Source organism: Podarcis erhardii, assembly GCF_964252035.2.
Source record: "Podarcis erhardii genome assembly, chromosome: 12".
NCBI classification, from domain to species: Eukaryota; Metazoa; Chordata; class Lepidosauria; order Squamata; family Lacertidae; genus Podarcis; species Podarcis erhardii.
In genome coordinates, this window is record NC_138513.1 from 8,174,568 (window position 1) to 8,191,080 (window position 16,513).

General features: G+C 46.4%; 1 protein-coding gene across 7 annotated transcripts in view; it reads left to right on the forward strand.

Moving 5' to 3' along the window:
* Nucleotides 1-16,513, forward strand: part of LOC309325870 (sodium channel protein type 5 subunit alpha-like) — a 214,569-nt gene that overhangs the window by 76,435 nt on the left and 121,621 nt on the right. For all 7 annotated transcript variants that reach the window (XM_081834160.1, XM_081834161.1, XM_081834162.1 and 4 more), the window contains 3 exons: nt 651-1,034; nt 11,182-11,314; nt 15,241-15,479. In XM_081834160.1, the coding sequence (XP_081690286.1) occupies nt 651-1,034; nt 11,182-11,314; nt 15,241-15,479 (756 nt within the window). The remainder of the gene's footprint in view (nt 1-650; nt 1,035-11,181; nt 11,315-15,240; nt 15,480-16,513) is intronic.

Sequence of the window (16,513 nt, forward strand, 5' to 3'; positions counted from 1 at the left end):
CTCCTTCTATGCCATCATTCTGTTTCATTCCCTCCCCCCCCCTTACTTCATTGCATCATGGGACCAGTTCACGCAGTTGTGTTGGCCACTGAATTTTCACCAAATATCCCATGCGTACCTGCAAATGTGGAAGTAAAACAGCGCCTGTTGTCTTAGAGAAGAGCCAAAGTTTCTCTGTGGTTTTTATTTTATTTTTTCTTCAATGCCCCCCCCTCCCATTTTCCTACCCTGGGTATTCTTCAATGTCTCCTTGTGTCAATTAGTCTTGGCTCCCAACAGGATGTTTTCAAACCTGATTACATGCAGAGGGTGGGGAGATGAGGGAAGCCCCCCGCCCCCTATGTTCTACGTTTGACCTACTGGCTGGGAATCGCCCACTCTTTTGTTCTAAACCAGTGGTACTCAACCTGTGGGTCCCCAGGTGTTGTTGGACTACAACTCCCATCATTCCTAGCCAGCATGATCAGTGGTCAGGGATGATGGGAGTTGTAGTCCAACAACATCTGGGGACCCACAGGTTGAGAACCACTGTTCTAAACTATAGCGGTAGAATTAGACACCCTCTCTGGTAAATGCGTAGTAACATTTGTTCCTTTCTACTCCACTCCTTGTATTTCTTTCCTTCCTCCGCCCTCTTTGGCTCCTTCAAGACTGTGCTGGGTTTTACTTCTGGGTCCATGGAAAACTCCGTGAAGCGCAAGGCCAGCCACGGGAGCGTCTTCAGCTTCCGGTTGCGCAGCAGGGACCTTGGCTCAGAGGCGGACTTTGCCGATGACGATATCAGCACCGTCGGGGAGAGCGAGAGCCAGCGTGGGTCCCTGCTGGTCCCCAGGAGCGGGAGGCGGCTGAGTGTGCAGAGCCAAACCAGCCACAGCTCTCCAAACTACACGCAAAACGGCAAGAGGAACAGCTCGGTGGATTGCAATGGTGTGGTTTCATTGATTGGAGGAGGAGGAGGAAGCGCGGACCCAACGACTCCGACAGACGTGCTGTTGCCACCAGTTATTACGGAGAAACCTGGAACGGGTGACACGGTGGGTCTACTTATCATTGTATGTCATGTTCAGATTCTCTTTGTCATCGACCAAACCAAGCACAGCCCTGTGCTATGTTGCAACTGCTTGTCACGCTGGCAGCAAACCCCCCCAGGAAGTTTCTAAAACCTTTGGTGGGACATCATCCATGGCTGCTAAGGTGTGTTAGGCTTGATGGACCAAAATATGCCAACAATTAAGATGCAGTCCTGGGCAATGTGTTACTGCAGCTACTAGGGGTTGAAAGTGAGAATTCCAATGGCCTGGTATCCCCAAACACACATCTCTGTTGCAATGGGCCCTAGACCCTTAGAGCAGCATAAGCCAATATGGTGTTTTCCAGATGTTGTTGGACTCCATCAGCCCTAACTAGCATGGTCAGTAGTTAGGGGTCATGGGAAATGTAGTTAGCCCAACAGCAACATCTCAAGGGCGTCATATTGGCTGCCCTTGCCTTAGAGATATTTGTGAGCTTGGCTATGATGACTTGGGGATTAGTGGCTGCCTATGGTGGCGCTGTGGGTAAAACCTCAGCACCTAGGACTTGCCGATTGCATGGTCGGTTTTTCGAATCCCCGCGGCGGGGTGCGCTCCCGTTGTTCGGTCCCAGCGCCTGCCAACCTAGCAGTTCGAAAGCACCCTCGGGTGCAAGTAGATAAATAGGGACCGCTTACCAGCAGGAAGGTAAACGGCGTTCCGTGTGCTGCGCTGGCTCGCCAGATGCAGCTTGTCACGCTGGCCACGTGACCCGGAAGTGTCTGCGGACAGCGCTGGCTCCCGGCCTATAGAGTGAGATGAGCGCACAACCCTAGAGTCTGTCAAGACTGGCCCGTACGGGCAGGGGTACCTTTACCTATGCTAAAAACGCGGGTGGCGTTGTGGGTAAAACCTCAGTGCCTAGGACTTGCCGATCGTATGGTCGGCGGTTCGAATCCCCGCGGCGGGGTGAGCTCCCGTCGTTCGGTCCCAGCTCCTGCCCACCTAGCAGTTCGAAAGCACTCTTAAGTGTAAGTAGATGAATAGGTACCGCTTTCTAGCGGGAAGGTAAACGGCATTTCCGTGTGCTGCGCTGGCTCGCCAGCTGCAGCTTCGTCACGCTGGCCACGTGACCTGGAAGTGTCTTCGGACGGCGCCGGCTCACGGCCTCTAGAGCAAGATGAGCACGCAACCCTAGAGTCGGACACGACTGGCCCGTACGGGCAGGGGTACCTTTACCTTTACCTTTATGCTAAAAAAAATTCTGAAGCTTACTCTTGAAGTGGCACCTCTGAGGGCCAAGGATGCAACATCCAGTTAAAAAAAAGCCCCTCTTAGCATCCTTTTATCCAGGGTACCTTCTGTCAGGAGCCCGTCCTACTCTCGAGTAGGACCCTGGTAGAGACACATGCCCGACTGGCATGTTCTCTCCCTCCTGGGCGATCGATCGTTCAGGAGCTTCAAAAGCTTTCTTCTTCCCAGACATCACAGCGACTGATGCCAACAAACATCAGCACACTTAGGGATCCGCAGAGTTTGCGCAGAACTCAGTAGCTCAGCATTTGGCTAATCTACATTTATTTACATATAAAACACTCGGAGCATTCTGACTTAGCTCCTTCCTCTTTCTCATCAGACAGCAAAAGAGAAAGAACAAAGGACAATAGTCCCACTTCACGGAACACAGTAACAAAACATCCTGACTCCGTCACTTCCCACTCTGTGGAGTCAAAACATACACCGTCTTGTGATAGACAACAATCCCATGACTGCAATCATGGAGCAGGAATCTTAACACCTTCTGCTTGTCTTCCCTGGTGTTTCCTCTCTTACTTTGCTTTTGGTTCTGTTCCATCCTTCAGTTGATCTTGCCAAAGTTTAGCTCCCAAGCCCTGATCTTATAATGCCTTGACTGGCTCTGTCCAGATTGATATTGAGAGTTCCAGAATTTCTTTCTTCTCGGGGGCTAGGGCTGGGGCTGGCATTGGGAAAATTATTATCGCATGATTACTTGTAAGTTCCATCAGGATTGTGAGCTACTTCTAGTTATTCCATTGTGGTTGCTGTTATTTAAGAAAAACATGGTGTTTATATAAGCTTCATTGGAAGTGCATCAAAATTAAAACGCTTATGCTCTGCATCTGTCAGGTTCCATATTGACTTATAGCACCCATGTCAGGCCTGGGACTTGGCTCTGTAGCAGGATGCAATAGATCCTTAGTCTGATACAAACAGGTGATGGCCAAAAGGTCCAGCGGTAAGAGATGTGGTCATGGTTGGCCTGGAGTTCATGTACTGGGCTAGGCAGACAGGAATCAAGAGCTGGAATCAGGAGACATGGCCATGGGTGGACTGAGGTCAGATATCAGATCTAGCAGGCAAGTCCCCAAATTTCTGTTGCTACTCAATGCAATGAATTATTGAGGAGCTGGCTTAGAAGGAAGTCTTACAAGCCTTGGTGGGCTCCGTTGGCATGTTAGCTCAACTGGGATCAACTGATGGACCAGTACTGAAGCCTAGGGGCACCCGTAGCTCTCAAAGCCCAAGCTGACTGAGGAACTAAGGCAACCTTTCCCAACCTGGTGCCCTCCAGATTTCTTGAACTGCAACTCCCAACAGACCTAGTCATCATGGCCAAGGGTCAGAGACTGAAGGAGTTGTATTCCCAAACATCTGGAGTACAGCAGGCTGCAAAAGGCTGGATTAGAGCCTGCTGGCAACTCACTCTGTTAAGTTTGCTAACAACTTATGAGCCATCCTTTATTTATTTGTAAACTCATTAACACAGTTTCTGAACCATATCTGAAGAATGCAAGCAGCTTAGCGATGGCAATGACAGTTCTTCAGTTTGCTCATTTACTGCTGCTGTTCCTGAAAGCTGAGAGTGCTGCTCTCGACTCCCACTTCAGTCAGCAGGAGATGAGAACACTCAGCCTTCCCAAAGAGGTATATTGGTCTAAATCTTGCAGAAGCTGATGGGAAACTTCCTGTTACTTTTCACATCAGCCCTATCCATTCCAGACCTTGAAACTGTTGCTTCTCCCCATGTGCTACTTTCTGTAGCACCCCCCCTTTTTTTTACAAATGTCTGTTGAAAATTGGAGTGGGCAGCCAGCAGAAAACACTCTTGGCACCTCTGTGGTCGTCTAGGAAATTTCACCGGGGCACTATAGCAACAGATGCTCACTTTGGTGATGCAGACGAAGGGTGTTCTTGCTTCTACGAAGCACGTTTGGAATCTAATCTATTGAGGCCATGTGAAATGAGCTAAGAGCTGCAAGCTTGTGACTTTGTACTGTTACTCTTTTTGGAAAGATTCAAATCACCCTACTAAAAAAAGGAACACATGAGTGTGGTTCAGTGTTGTAGCAGTTGTGGTTGAATTGTTTTAAAGGACTTTCTTCCACACTGGGCGAGCTCTCCAGATGTTGTTTGATTACATTGTCTATCGAGGAGTAGTGAACATAGTGCTCTCCAGATGTTATGGACCAGAACTCCCATCACCCTTTGCAATTGTCCCTGCTGGCTAAGGCTGATGGAAGTCACAGCCTCATTTGCTGCCCTTGATCTTCATTCTACCCACATCAGTTTCATACTAGTTGAACCATCAGTTGAACCGTCATGACGTTCTCCAAAGAATTCTGGGAATTGCAGTGTAGGTAAGTGTGCTAAGAATTCTCTTTTGTGGATCTCTAGAGCTCCCAGGGATCCCTGCAGAGGGCATTTTATTCATGTTGTTGTTTAGTCGTGTCTGACTCTTTGTGACCCCATGGACCAGAGCTCACCAGGCACTCCTGTCTTCCACTGCCTCCCACAGCTTTGTCAAACTCATGCTGGTAGCTTCGAGAACACTGTCCAACCATCTCATCCTCTGTCGTCCCCTTCTCCTTGTGCCCTCCATCTTTCCCAACAACAGGGTCTTTTCCAGGGAGTCTTCTCTTCTCATGAGGTGGCCAAAGTCTTGGAGTCTCAGCCTCAGGATCTGTCCTTCCAGTGAGCACTCAGGGCTGATTTCCTTAAGAATGGATCAGTTTGATCTTCTTGCAGTCCATGGGACTCTCAAGAGTCTCCTCCAGCACCATAATTCATAATTTTATTCATAGAATCATAGAAATGCAGAGTTGGAAGGGACCATGAGAGTCATCTAGTCCAACCCCATGCAATACAGGAAACTTTGACCCAACATGGAGCTTGAACCCATGACCCTGAAATTAAGAGTCTCATGCTCTACTGACTGAGCTATCTTGAATATTTGGAAGCAACATTTTCACCACAAAGATTCTAGACTGCTGTGGCTGTTTGAGTTCTGGGAAGTGATTTCATAGACTTCTCGGGCGAAGTTGGATGATTGTCATCTTGGCATGAGTCTTGGCAAATTCTGTGATTAGATGGTTAGAATAAGCTCCAGGTCTTGCTGGAAATGTTCTACTGCATGTAGAGCAGATACAATGGGAAGCATTGGATAGTTGCATGGGAGTGTTAAGAGAAGGATAATTTCCAGCTGGGACTTAACAAGGACAGCCTTGGCACTTTTGCCGCCTGAAGCAAAACAATGCCACTAGCCTCACTCCCATAGCCGATCCTCTTATTTCTGCAGTGTGAAGGTGCTCCATTTTGTTCTGCTCTCTCGGCAAAGGAGGCCATGACAAGCCTAGAAGGGGAGAGAAGTCAAGCTAGGTGAAAGCTGAAAGGGAGTTCCCCGGGGGGGGGGGGGTGTTTGCTCTATAGTATATCTTCAACCATACCCAAGTCCCATCATTAGCTCCTGGGTGCTAAAGGAGCAATTGCTATTCACAATTCCCTGTATGATCCGTGTGTTGAGTTCCCTTCTGCTTCCCTGTTGTGTGCAGCTATTGAAATATGTGCCATAACATCATTATATTGCGTGTTGCTCCGCCTTTGACTGATGGTTGCCAGTTTTGTGGGCTGGAAGAGGGTATGGAGTTGCTGTTTCTCAGAGGCAGTCCTGCGAATTTTATCATGTCTAAATGGGGGTGTGCAAAATGGTGTTGTTGTTGTTTTGTTAATTTAATTTCATCATTAAATATTTCAGTTTTCCTATTTATTTGTTCCAGTCCAGCACTTTTTGGTACTTGCCTTTTAATCTGTTATTTTGCTTTTATTCCTTGTGATAGCAGCAGCAGAGCTGATTTTAGCAGGAGCTTCTGGCAGTGGCCATTTTATTTTTCTAGAATACTCTTGACGTTGGACTGTTCTGGAGCATTGTGTTGTGTGTGCATCATGGGGCGAGGGGATAGCAGTTGGCACTAAAAACGCCACCCCAACGCTGCCTGCTCCCATTCTATCCAGAAATGACCTAGAAAAAATACAGTGTCCAGGGCATTCTTTCTCCAGATACCGTGCTGGTAAGCCCTTCGTTCTTTCCGAAACCAGATTTGTAACCATAATGTCTAATTCCATTCTGAGATTTCATTTATGAAAGACGCAGCTTGGATTCTAATGACATGCACAATATATTCTTTGAAAGCTCATTCTGGATTCAGAACATTTGTTGGTTCTAATATGAGTTATTATTTTCCTGACCCTGTGAAATTTGTTAAAATGGACCTGCGGTATCTGATTTTAAGTCTCATGTTGAAAGAAAGAAAGAAAGAAAGAAAGAAAGAAAGAAAGAAAGAAAGAAAGAAAGAAAGAACTGTGGGATGGGGGGCATTTTTCACATAACCCTGGATCAGTCCATGTCAGACCCCACCCCCTGAATTTGCTGAAAGAGTTAGCACAGTAGTTCTTCACAATTCCTCTCTGCATCTACATGTGTTTGGGTGGCACTGAGCCTACCCCCAAGCTGTTCTGCCAGTTAAATGGTCAGCTTCCTTTTGTTACCCCAGGAGTATCACCTGCTCTGCCAGGAGCCTGTTCCTTTGTAAAATCAAAACTTGCCCATCACAGATTTGTTCCTACCACGGTCGCACCTGCTGGTATCTGTGTGTCATTTAAAAACCATTAACGGAGATCCAAACAAGGAAAAACAAAGCTTGCCGGCTAGCCTAAGTTGACAGATGAAAATGTTCAGCATGTGCGGCAGGAATGTCCATCGTCGAAACCACACATGGAATGGAAGCAATGTAACTTACCTCACTCACCCTCTTCACTAATGACTTCCAGAGGGGTAGTCGTGTTGCTACAAAAGTTAAGCCCATTGGTTTCAGTGGGTTGACTCTGTGACTAGCGTTGGGTCTCACCCAAAGAGTCTTGTAGAACCTTGAAGAAGAAGAAAAGATTTATTGTGGCTAAGTGTCTGTGGTCTGCAACACATCTCCTAATGGGTTGCTAAGGATACATAGTGTCTTGTCTAATGGGTACCCTCTTCTGAACAAGAGCCTTATAGTGTGAGACTTGGATGTTTTGCTTTCTTTTGGCATCTTCTGATTGGAGCAGTATGCCCTTTGCTCGCTGAATATATTCTGGGTGGGGTTGTCTTCTGTGGATAAGTAGTCTAGCCTTTGACTAGGAGACTGAACTTTTGGTTTTTCTTGCTCTGTAGCTAGGCAGGCGGTGTGTAAGACACGTGTGTGTGTGTGTGTGTGTATCAAACTACTGCTACAAATTGGAAGGATCCAGCATCATGGTTTCTGCACTGCCAGTGCTGTGGGTCAACAGCTATTCTGGCAGACTGAGCGCTGCACTTCTGGGGCAGCACCTAGGCTGCAATAGGAGTCCTGGCTCTGGAGACCAATTCCTCTTTTCGAGGTGCTATTTATGTCCCCCAATCTTGTTCCTCAGTTTGGGCAACTTGTCTCAATGGAGAGAACCTCACTTGGCCAATTCCCCTCTCCCTATAGTGTTGCCCTTTTGAACCCACCCCCCTGGTTGCCTGCCTTGGATTCCACAACCCGCCTCTGTCCATTTGGACCTTTTAATGGCTGCCTTTGGCATGTCACCACTCTCCCCCCCCCCCCCGGGGCAAGTCCTAACAGGAGCAGTTGAAAGCACTGGGTCTGCTTAGCCTGGGGAACATAAATTTAGTGGGGGAGGGACATTATAGTGATCTTCAAAAATAAGAAGGGCTGTCATGAAGAAGACGGAGGAGGCCTGTTCTCTTGTTGCTGTAGGGGGCAGGATTAGACAAAGGAATGGACTGATTGGGTCATTGGCCTGATCCAGTAGACTCTTCTTATGGTCGTATGACTCCTCTTCCTTGTCACCCCCAAGGCTTCAAGAGCAAAGGAGGAAGGATCTCAGGCAAGAGTTTTAGGCAAAGTACCCGGCTAGGTGTATGTGCATCAACTTGGGAGGAGAGGGAAACCCATGTGAACACTTGCCTGGATTAGGACCTGGATGAAAGCCTGGTAGAGGTGGAGTCTGCATGTCCTAAAAAGCTCTCAGTCGAAATAGAAACAAAAATGTGCCAAGCTCCACTACACAGCCTTTCCTGAACTGGGTAACAAACAAGTTGCCATTAGACGTTGCCCAAAGCAAATGTAGAGGGTGAAGTTTCAGAAGGACTTAAGGACAAGCAAGAAGGGTTTTGATCCGGCTGGCAAAATTTCTCAGTGTTGGGGTGGTGCTTCATTTCTTTGCAGAGAGAACTCCCAGGTGATGACATTCTGGGATATAATCCTCCATGTTCGAGGCCAATAGTTCATTATGCTACATCCTGAGTCTCATCAATTTCTGGTGCTTGTGTTGCATTAGGTCTGTCATTTACATTGCAGCCTGCTTAAGCAATCTTTAATGCTTTAAAAGCTCCCGATGTACATGGCAAATTAAAGCTTTGTCACTGATGGGCGAGCTTTACCTGGCTCACCTCATAATGACTTTGCTTTTTCTGAGCTTTCTTGGAAACTTCCCAGAAAATGCTCAGAGTCTTTCTGAGTTCTGGAAAACCGAGCTCAGAGGAGGTTGATATCCCAGCTTCCCCTTCTAGTCTCTGCACAGTGGGCATTCTTATACTCATCCTAGGGGCTTGGTACTGCTTAACATGCTAATAATAATAATAATAATAAATAATAATAATAATAATAATAATAATAATAATAATAATAATAATTTTATTTATACCCCGCCCGCCCTGGCCAGAGCCAGGCTCAGGGCAGCTAACACCAGTAAAATTACAGTAAAAACATAATGGGGGGGGGGAACCAATTTAAAATACAGGTTAAAATGCAATTTAAAATGCAGCCTTATTTTAAAAGTATCCCATAGATCAAAACCATAAAGGGAGGGAAACATAAGGGTCAGACTGAGTCCAAAACAAAGGCCAGGCAGAACAGCTCTGTCTTGCAGGCCCTGCGGAAAGATGTCAAGTCCTGCAGGGCCCTAGTCTCTTGTGATAGAGTGTTCCACCAAGTCGGGGCCAGTACAGAAAAGGCCCTGGCCCTAGTTGAGACCAATCTAACCACCTTGTGACTTGGGACCTCCAAAGTGTTGTCATTTGTGGACCTTAAGGTCCTTTGCGGGGCATACCAGGAGAGGCGGTCCCTTAGGTACGTGGGTCCTAGGCCTTCCTAGATGTGTGGAAGTTGTTGTTTCCCATGCCTACCTGTTTGGTGGATTGTGCCAGGAATGGTACTGTGTACCCTTGCAGCAAACGATGCTGTTGAAAAATCCCCCGGATATCCATGCCTAACTTTTATCAGTCCTCCCCAACACCACTCCCTGCTTTCGTAAGGGAGGGCTGGCGGGTAGCAGTGTTGAACCGATTATGGCTCAGACCTGAGCTTCATGGGCTCATAATGCAGGGGAGGTCTACAAACTGCCACTGTTCTGAAATTTGCCGCCACCTCTAAGATGCACCAGGGCCCAAACAGCTTTAGAGTGCAGCCTCTCTCCTTGTTGCCGTACTTCCCAACCACAAGCTCTCAAAAGACAGATGCACTTGCTAGTGCTATGGATCTTCATTTACATGTAAATTGTAAAGCAATTTATTTGTCTCCATGGTATTAGACCAATTCAAGTGGGAAACATTTTCAATCAGTCCAAATGGAGAGAGATGTGGTCCACTCACTCCCTGGTGTATTCCTCTCCTCTAGCTTCTTCACACTTTTCCTGCCTAGGTTTTTAGTCTATCTGTAGGAGGCTAATAGATGAAGCAATGCACCTTTGGGCACATTTTCCTATGCCAGGAGGCAACAGAGCTCTCCCTTGGGACCTGTGGGCCTAGTTTAATTCCTAGGTCATGTTTCCTTTCTTGCCCTTCCTTCCTTAGATGTATATCACACTCTATTCCCATCTGGCTTCTGGTCCATTCCCAAACAAAATTGGGAGTGCTAGTGCTTACCTTTAAAGGCCATAAACAGCTGAAAGACTAGGTTTTCTGGAGGAAAGCCAGCTCCCATATCAACCAGACTTTGTGCTGAGGTCATATTCAGACCATATTCTGCCAAGTGCCACCACTATCCAAAGGAAGGCAGGTGGCAACCAGGAAGACAGAGCCTTTTCAGTGGTGGCAGCACTCTTTGTGGATTTCCCTCTCCAAGTAGGCCTGCCTGGCACCAGCATGGTTATCCTTTAGGCACCTGGCAAAAACTCTCCTTCCGGGCTTTATAAGGTATCTTAATGTCTCTCCCCTCCCGCTGTCAACATGTTGTTGTACACAACTGCAGCTTAAAAGGCTAAGTGAGCGGTGTCTTCCTTAGAACTCATAGAATCGTACAGTTGGAAGGGACCGTACAACACCCTGCAGTGCAGGGATCTTTTTGCTCAAAGTGAGGACTTGAACCCACAACCCTGAGATAGTGCGCACCCCGGAAATGATCTCTTTTAGCTTCTGCCTTCTGGAAGAAGGTACAGGGTTATAAAGACTAAGACCAACCAGTTTCTATCCAAATGCAATTTTGGTTTTAAACGCAGTGTAAGGAGTCCCTATGGGAGTGTATTCTATTTTAAAAATGGGGTATCCGAGTTTTTAGGGGGCTAACCAGGTTGGGATAGCTGGGATAGCAGGCTTGTTGGTTTTGAATGTCTTATGTAGATCCCCCCCCTTCAATTTCATTGTTCTGTATGGGACAATGACAATAAAGATTATCGTATTATCGTAAGAGTCTCATGCTCTACCAACTGAGCTATCCCATATGATAATAAAAGGCTAGTCTCCTCTAGTATATCAACCTCTGCATCATTTGGAAGGGCCAAAAATGGAAACCAACCAGCAATTTAATAAAACAATCAGGATTTACGTGTTGCTAACTGGGTGCATTTGTTGAAACAGACCACTCCATCTGAAGAAGTGAACAAGAAGCAGCTTCTGTCACCCCACCGCCTTTCTGTCGATCAATCTGAGGAACGTTTCCAAAGGCAACGAGCTGTGAGTGCTGTCAGCATCATTACCAGTGCCATGGAAGGTAAGACATTAAGTCCAGCTGCTCTCTCTTAAGTACAGTCAGAGAATCTTGAGAGAATGGCAGGCTGTGGTCCATCTAGCTCAGTTGCTTCACACCGGATAGGACCTTTGATATGGGAGCAACTGCAAGAGATGCCCGTGTAGCTTCCCCTGTAACTTTCCATGGAACATTACTGTGATTGCCTTTTGAACTTCCTTCCCCAGACCAGTTCTAAGCCTTTCCCTCCCACACTCCCAAATTTGAAGGCATCCTCCTACTTCTCTCAATTCCATGGAAACCTGGGATCTAGCTTTGGGTACTTGGCAGTGCAGTCCTAGACCTGCCTTCTCAGAAGTCAGTGGGTTCACAGCCTGGATGTGGCCATTTATTTGTTTTCATTCATTTATTATATTTCTATGCCACTTTTTGGGACGCGGGTGGCGCTGTGGGTTAAACCACAGAGCCTAGGACTTGTGGATCAGAAGGTCAGCGGTTCGAATCCCTGCGATGGGGTGAGCTCCCGTTGCTCGGTCCCTGCTCCTGCCAACCTAGCAGTTCGAAAGCACGTCAAAGTGCAAGTAGATAAAGAGGTACCGCTCCAGCGGGAAGGTAAACGCCATTTCTGTGCACTGCTCTGGTTCGCCAGAAGCGGCTTAGTCATGCTGGCCACATGACCCGGAACCTGTACGCCGGCTCCCTCGGCCAATAAAGCGAGATGAGCGCCGCAACCCCAGAGTCGGCCATGACTGGACCTAATGGTCAGGGGTCCCTTTACCTTTATGCCACTTTTTACTCACACGAGTCAGAAAGCGGCTTACATGCAATAAATAATAATACAGTGGAACATCACAATTACAACATAAATCTTATTAACAAATCATCTGTAAAACAACCAGCTTCTATAAAACACTGTTAACAGAACAGTTTAAAAACAGGCTAAACAGCACAACCAAAAGAAGAGTCATGTTATGAAATTCACAAAGCATTACAGCACTCATAATCCGCAAAACAATATTAACAACGTTAACAAACTAACAACCCAAAACAAACTAAGAACTGTGAAATACACACACTCCACACCCCCATGAGTCATCGTCTTCCACTCAGCTCATCAGAAGACACATGCATACACACATAATTTAGACAGTGTTTCCAAAACTTGGGTCTCCAGCTCTTTCTAGACTACAGCTCCCATCATCCTTAGCTTGTAGGGCCCAGTGGTCAGGAATGATGGGAATTGTCCTCCAAAAACAGCTGGAGACCAAAGTTTGGGGAACCCTGATTTAGAGCTTAAAGGTTGTCCAACCCATTTTGGCCAAAAGTCTTCCTTGTGGAGGCAAAAATATATTTCTTAAGCCAATAGTTTTAATTTAGGTATCAGACGATCCTTCCTTTCCTCTTCCATTTTATTTTAAATATTATTTATTGATTACGTCTGTCTGCATTTCCTGCCTGCATCTCCTGCCCAACTTTGGGTGCAAGGATTTGCCCTCAGAATTCCTCCTCCAAGGTTTGCTTTTCTGTAGAGGGAGCTGATAGATGTGCTGTGCTATCAGCACTGCATGAACGCTGCTAATTATGAACGTACGAAGGAAAGAAGCTTTGCACACCCACACAAAAATCTCCAAAATGGAATCAGGCTAAATGTCTGAAATTTCTGCTATTATTTGGAAGTTCTTATCTGAGGCTGGTGTGTGTGGTGTGTGTTTTATAGTGGACTGCACCAGTTCAAACACCATGCGGGGGGGGGGGGACATTTATTTATTTATCTTCTTAACAAACCTATAAAAAAATGAATATGGCACAGATAAATGTTCTAATCCAGCAGTTTGCCTGTTCTGCTGGCTTTCTATTTGCAAGATTTTGGGGTTTGGTTTTAATTTGGGAGCTTATTTAAAATTGTGCCTGTCTCAGTCACTATATTCAGGAATGATGCAATGCATTGCCACCTTAGTGTTCTGCTACATATGCTGGATCAGGCCTGCGAAGAAGATGCTGTGGTTTGGGATTGGGGGATTTTTATCTAAACAATCCAGTGATTCCTGACCTTGCTCTGCTAGAGAGAGAGAGAGAGAGAGAGAGAGAGAGAGAGAGATCTTGTTAAATTCTGTATCAACCACGAAGAAATGTAAGATGGCAGTGGCCCAAGCATTTCTGCATGGGTCACCTTTAACAAAGGCTGTCATGACTGCCGTGGCTTTCAGAAACTAAAGCTAGTAAGGAACAGACATATAGCTGACGCGGTTATTTGCCATGTCACACTGTGGTGCCAAAGTTGGCCAAGCGGCAGGAAGCAAGGTCATTTGGACAAGGTTGAATTCCGCTTTCGTTTACAACAACCAATAGTGGAATGCAGGAAACTGCCGCCGTGCATGTCAGACTGTTTGACCATCTCCTTTGACTGGCAGTGCCTCTTTAGGGTTCCCATCAGAGGTGTCTGGCTTCACCTGCTGGCTAGTCTGCTCACTTGGATGCACCAGAGTTAAAGCTGGACCTTCTGCTTCCAACACATGTGCTCTGCAACTGAGCTATGGCTCTTCTCACCGCATTATATGTCTGTGTTGTTACAGACAGATAGATAGATAGATAGATAGATAGATAGATAGATAGATAGATAGATAGATGATAGATAGATATACTCCAGATGGGCATGGTATAAATGTTGTTGTTTGTTGTTGTTGTTTTATTATTATTATTATTATTATTATTGCATACATGTGACTGATCTTGCATGTCTGCTTCAAAAAACTATATTTGTTGTCTTCCTTTGGCTAACGCTAGCAGTAATTCATGTCTACTGCAAAGAATGAGGTCATAGAATTGTAGAGTTGGGAGGGACAACAATGATCAGCTAGTCCAAGCATAGGCAAACTCCAGCCCTAAGAGGACCAGTGGTCAGGGATGATGGGAATTGTAGTCCCAAACATCTGGAGGGCTGGAGTTTGCCCGTGCCTGAGGCTAGTCCAACCCCCTACAATGCAGGAATATGCAACTGGCCCATATGGGGATCGAACCTGCAACCTTGGTGTTATCAGCACCACGCTCTAACCAACTAAGCTATCCAGGCTCCAGTCGAGATACTGCCACAATTTTAGCCTTCTTTCTTGCCAATGGATGCTTTGGGGTGGTTTTGCCTCCATTCTATTGAATTGCAGAGCAAGTGGCAGGCTTTTGAATGTCATTTCTGTGGTACGATTCTGCAGAGAGTTATTATAGTCTCTGTTTACTGTATTTTCGGAAATGTGTTGGTTCTAAGGTTCTTTGTAAATATGGGTGTGTTTTTAAAGTATGCTTCTGTTGTAAGCTGCCAAGTGTTCTATATCGAAAGCGGGGCAGAAACGAAGGCATTTAATGAATAAATGAATCAAGCATGTGCTCTGCCACTTGCTGTGGAACTTAGTAGACAATATATTATTATATATATTAATATTTGTGTGGTGGCGGCAGTGGCAATAGCAATAGCAGATGATCAAAATGAAGAAACGCACCTGAAGGTGTAAGTTGTCCTTTTGAAGAAATATAACTGGCTTTATATCAGAGGTGGTGGGCCTTTGTAAGCCTGGTGGCTGCATTCCATTTTGAGCAACCTTCTGGGGGGCACTTGCCAGTGGGGGGTAGGGCCAGAAGCAATTGTGAGCAGAGCAACAGACATAACTCCTACTTTGACTTATGTAGGCTGCATTGCAGCCATGCAGAATTCAGAGAGTTCCACCTACAGCCACATCCCCACAGTTCAGGGACATATTCCAACCAGGTGAAAAAGCACTTTGTGGAAGGTGCAGAGCCATGGCAGTTTGGAGGACGTGGCTTTGGGAGAAGGTGTGGTTGGATGGAGAGGCTTGGCAGCCGAATGGAGGAGCTTAAAAGCTCAATGGAATGTGTCTGTTTCCTTGCCTGCCTGCCATTCCCTGACCCCTGCGTTGTGTGCCTTACTCCTTCTCACTTAGAGCTTGAGGAATCCCAACAGAAGTGTCCCCCTTGCTGGAATCATTTTGCCGTCCGCTTTCTCATTTGGGAGTGTTGCCCGCTGTGGCTGCTGATCAAGAAGAAAGTGAGGTTCATCATCATGGACCCGTTCAGTGACCTCACCATCACCCTTTGCATTGTGATGAACACTCTTTTCATGGCCATGGATCACTACAAGATGACGGAGGAATTCGAGAACGTGCTCAACATCGGTAATCTGGTAAGAAGATTCTTCTCAACATGGATGCAGTGCATTCAGGCAGGGGGAACCGGAATGACAAGGGCCTGTCCAGCCTAGCAGCCTGCTTCCAATAGTGCAGGCATAGGCAACCTTTGGCCCTCCAGATGTTTTGGCCTACAATTCCCATGACCCCTAGCTAACAGGACCAGTGGTCAGGGATGATGGGAATTGTAGTCCCAAACATCTAGAGGGCCGGAGTTTGCCTATGCTTGCAATAGTGGTTGGCCAGTTGCCTGCGATATGCTCATCACTTACGCAGTGGAATCTTGAAGTTCCTTTTAGCTAGCATGGCTAATGACTGTATCACATCCAATCTTCTGTAAATTCTTTACTTACTTCACCAAACCATTTTTAGGCATTGCAAATATAGGCCATAAAAACAACAACACCCATATATTAAATTTTAAAATATATACAAATAAGCAGCTATGTAAAAATATGTAGTAATGAGGATTTTCATTGGAGTTTTTTTCCCACTAAGAAGTGCCATTCAGCACTCTTAAGAAATACTATTGATAAAAACCATTTTGTTAAAACCCTCTAAGACTTAGTCCACCCTTGCTGCAAAATAAAGTGGCAGGATCTTGAGGTGCTAGACTAGACTGGACTGCTTTTAGCCGCAGGTGGCATTAGGGGCTTGGATGTCATTGTGGAATGCAGCAGGGCATAGATCATGTCTCATTGATATGCAACATATGTTCTTTCCAGAAGGTCTCAAATTTCAGCCGTGCATCCCTGAACCAAACCCTTTCTACTCCCACTTCATGCTTCTGCATGTGTGGAGTGAGCCCAGAAGGGACCCATTTACTCTCACAGAATTGTAGAGTTGGCATGTGCCAGGAGGGTTATCTAGTCCAGCTCCCTGCAGTGCAGGAACCTTTTGCCCAACGTGGGGCTCACACCCTTGCCCGTGAGATTAAGAGGTCATGATTCAAACAGCTCCGGTGTTTGCAGGGCCATCCTAAGCATATCTGGCGCCGTGGTGCAAAGATCTCTCCGGCATGCCCCCCCCC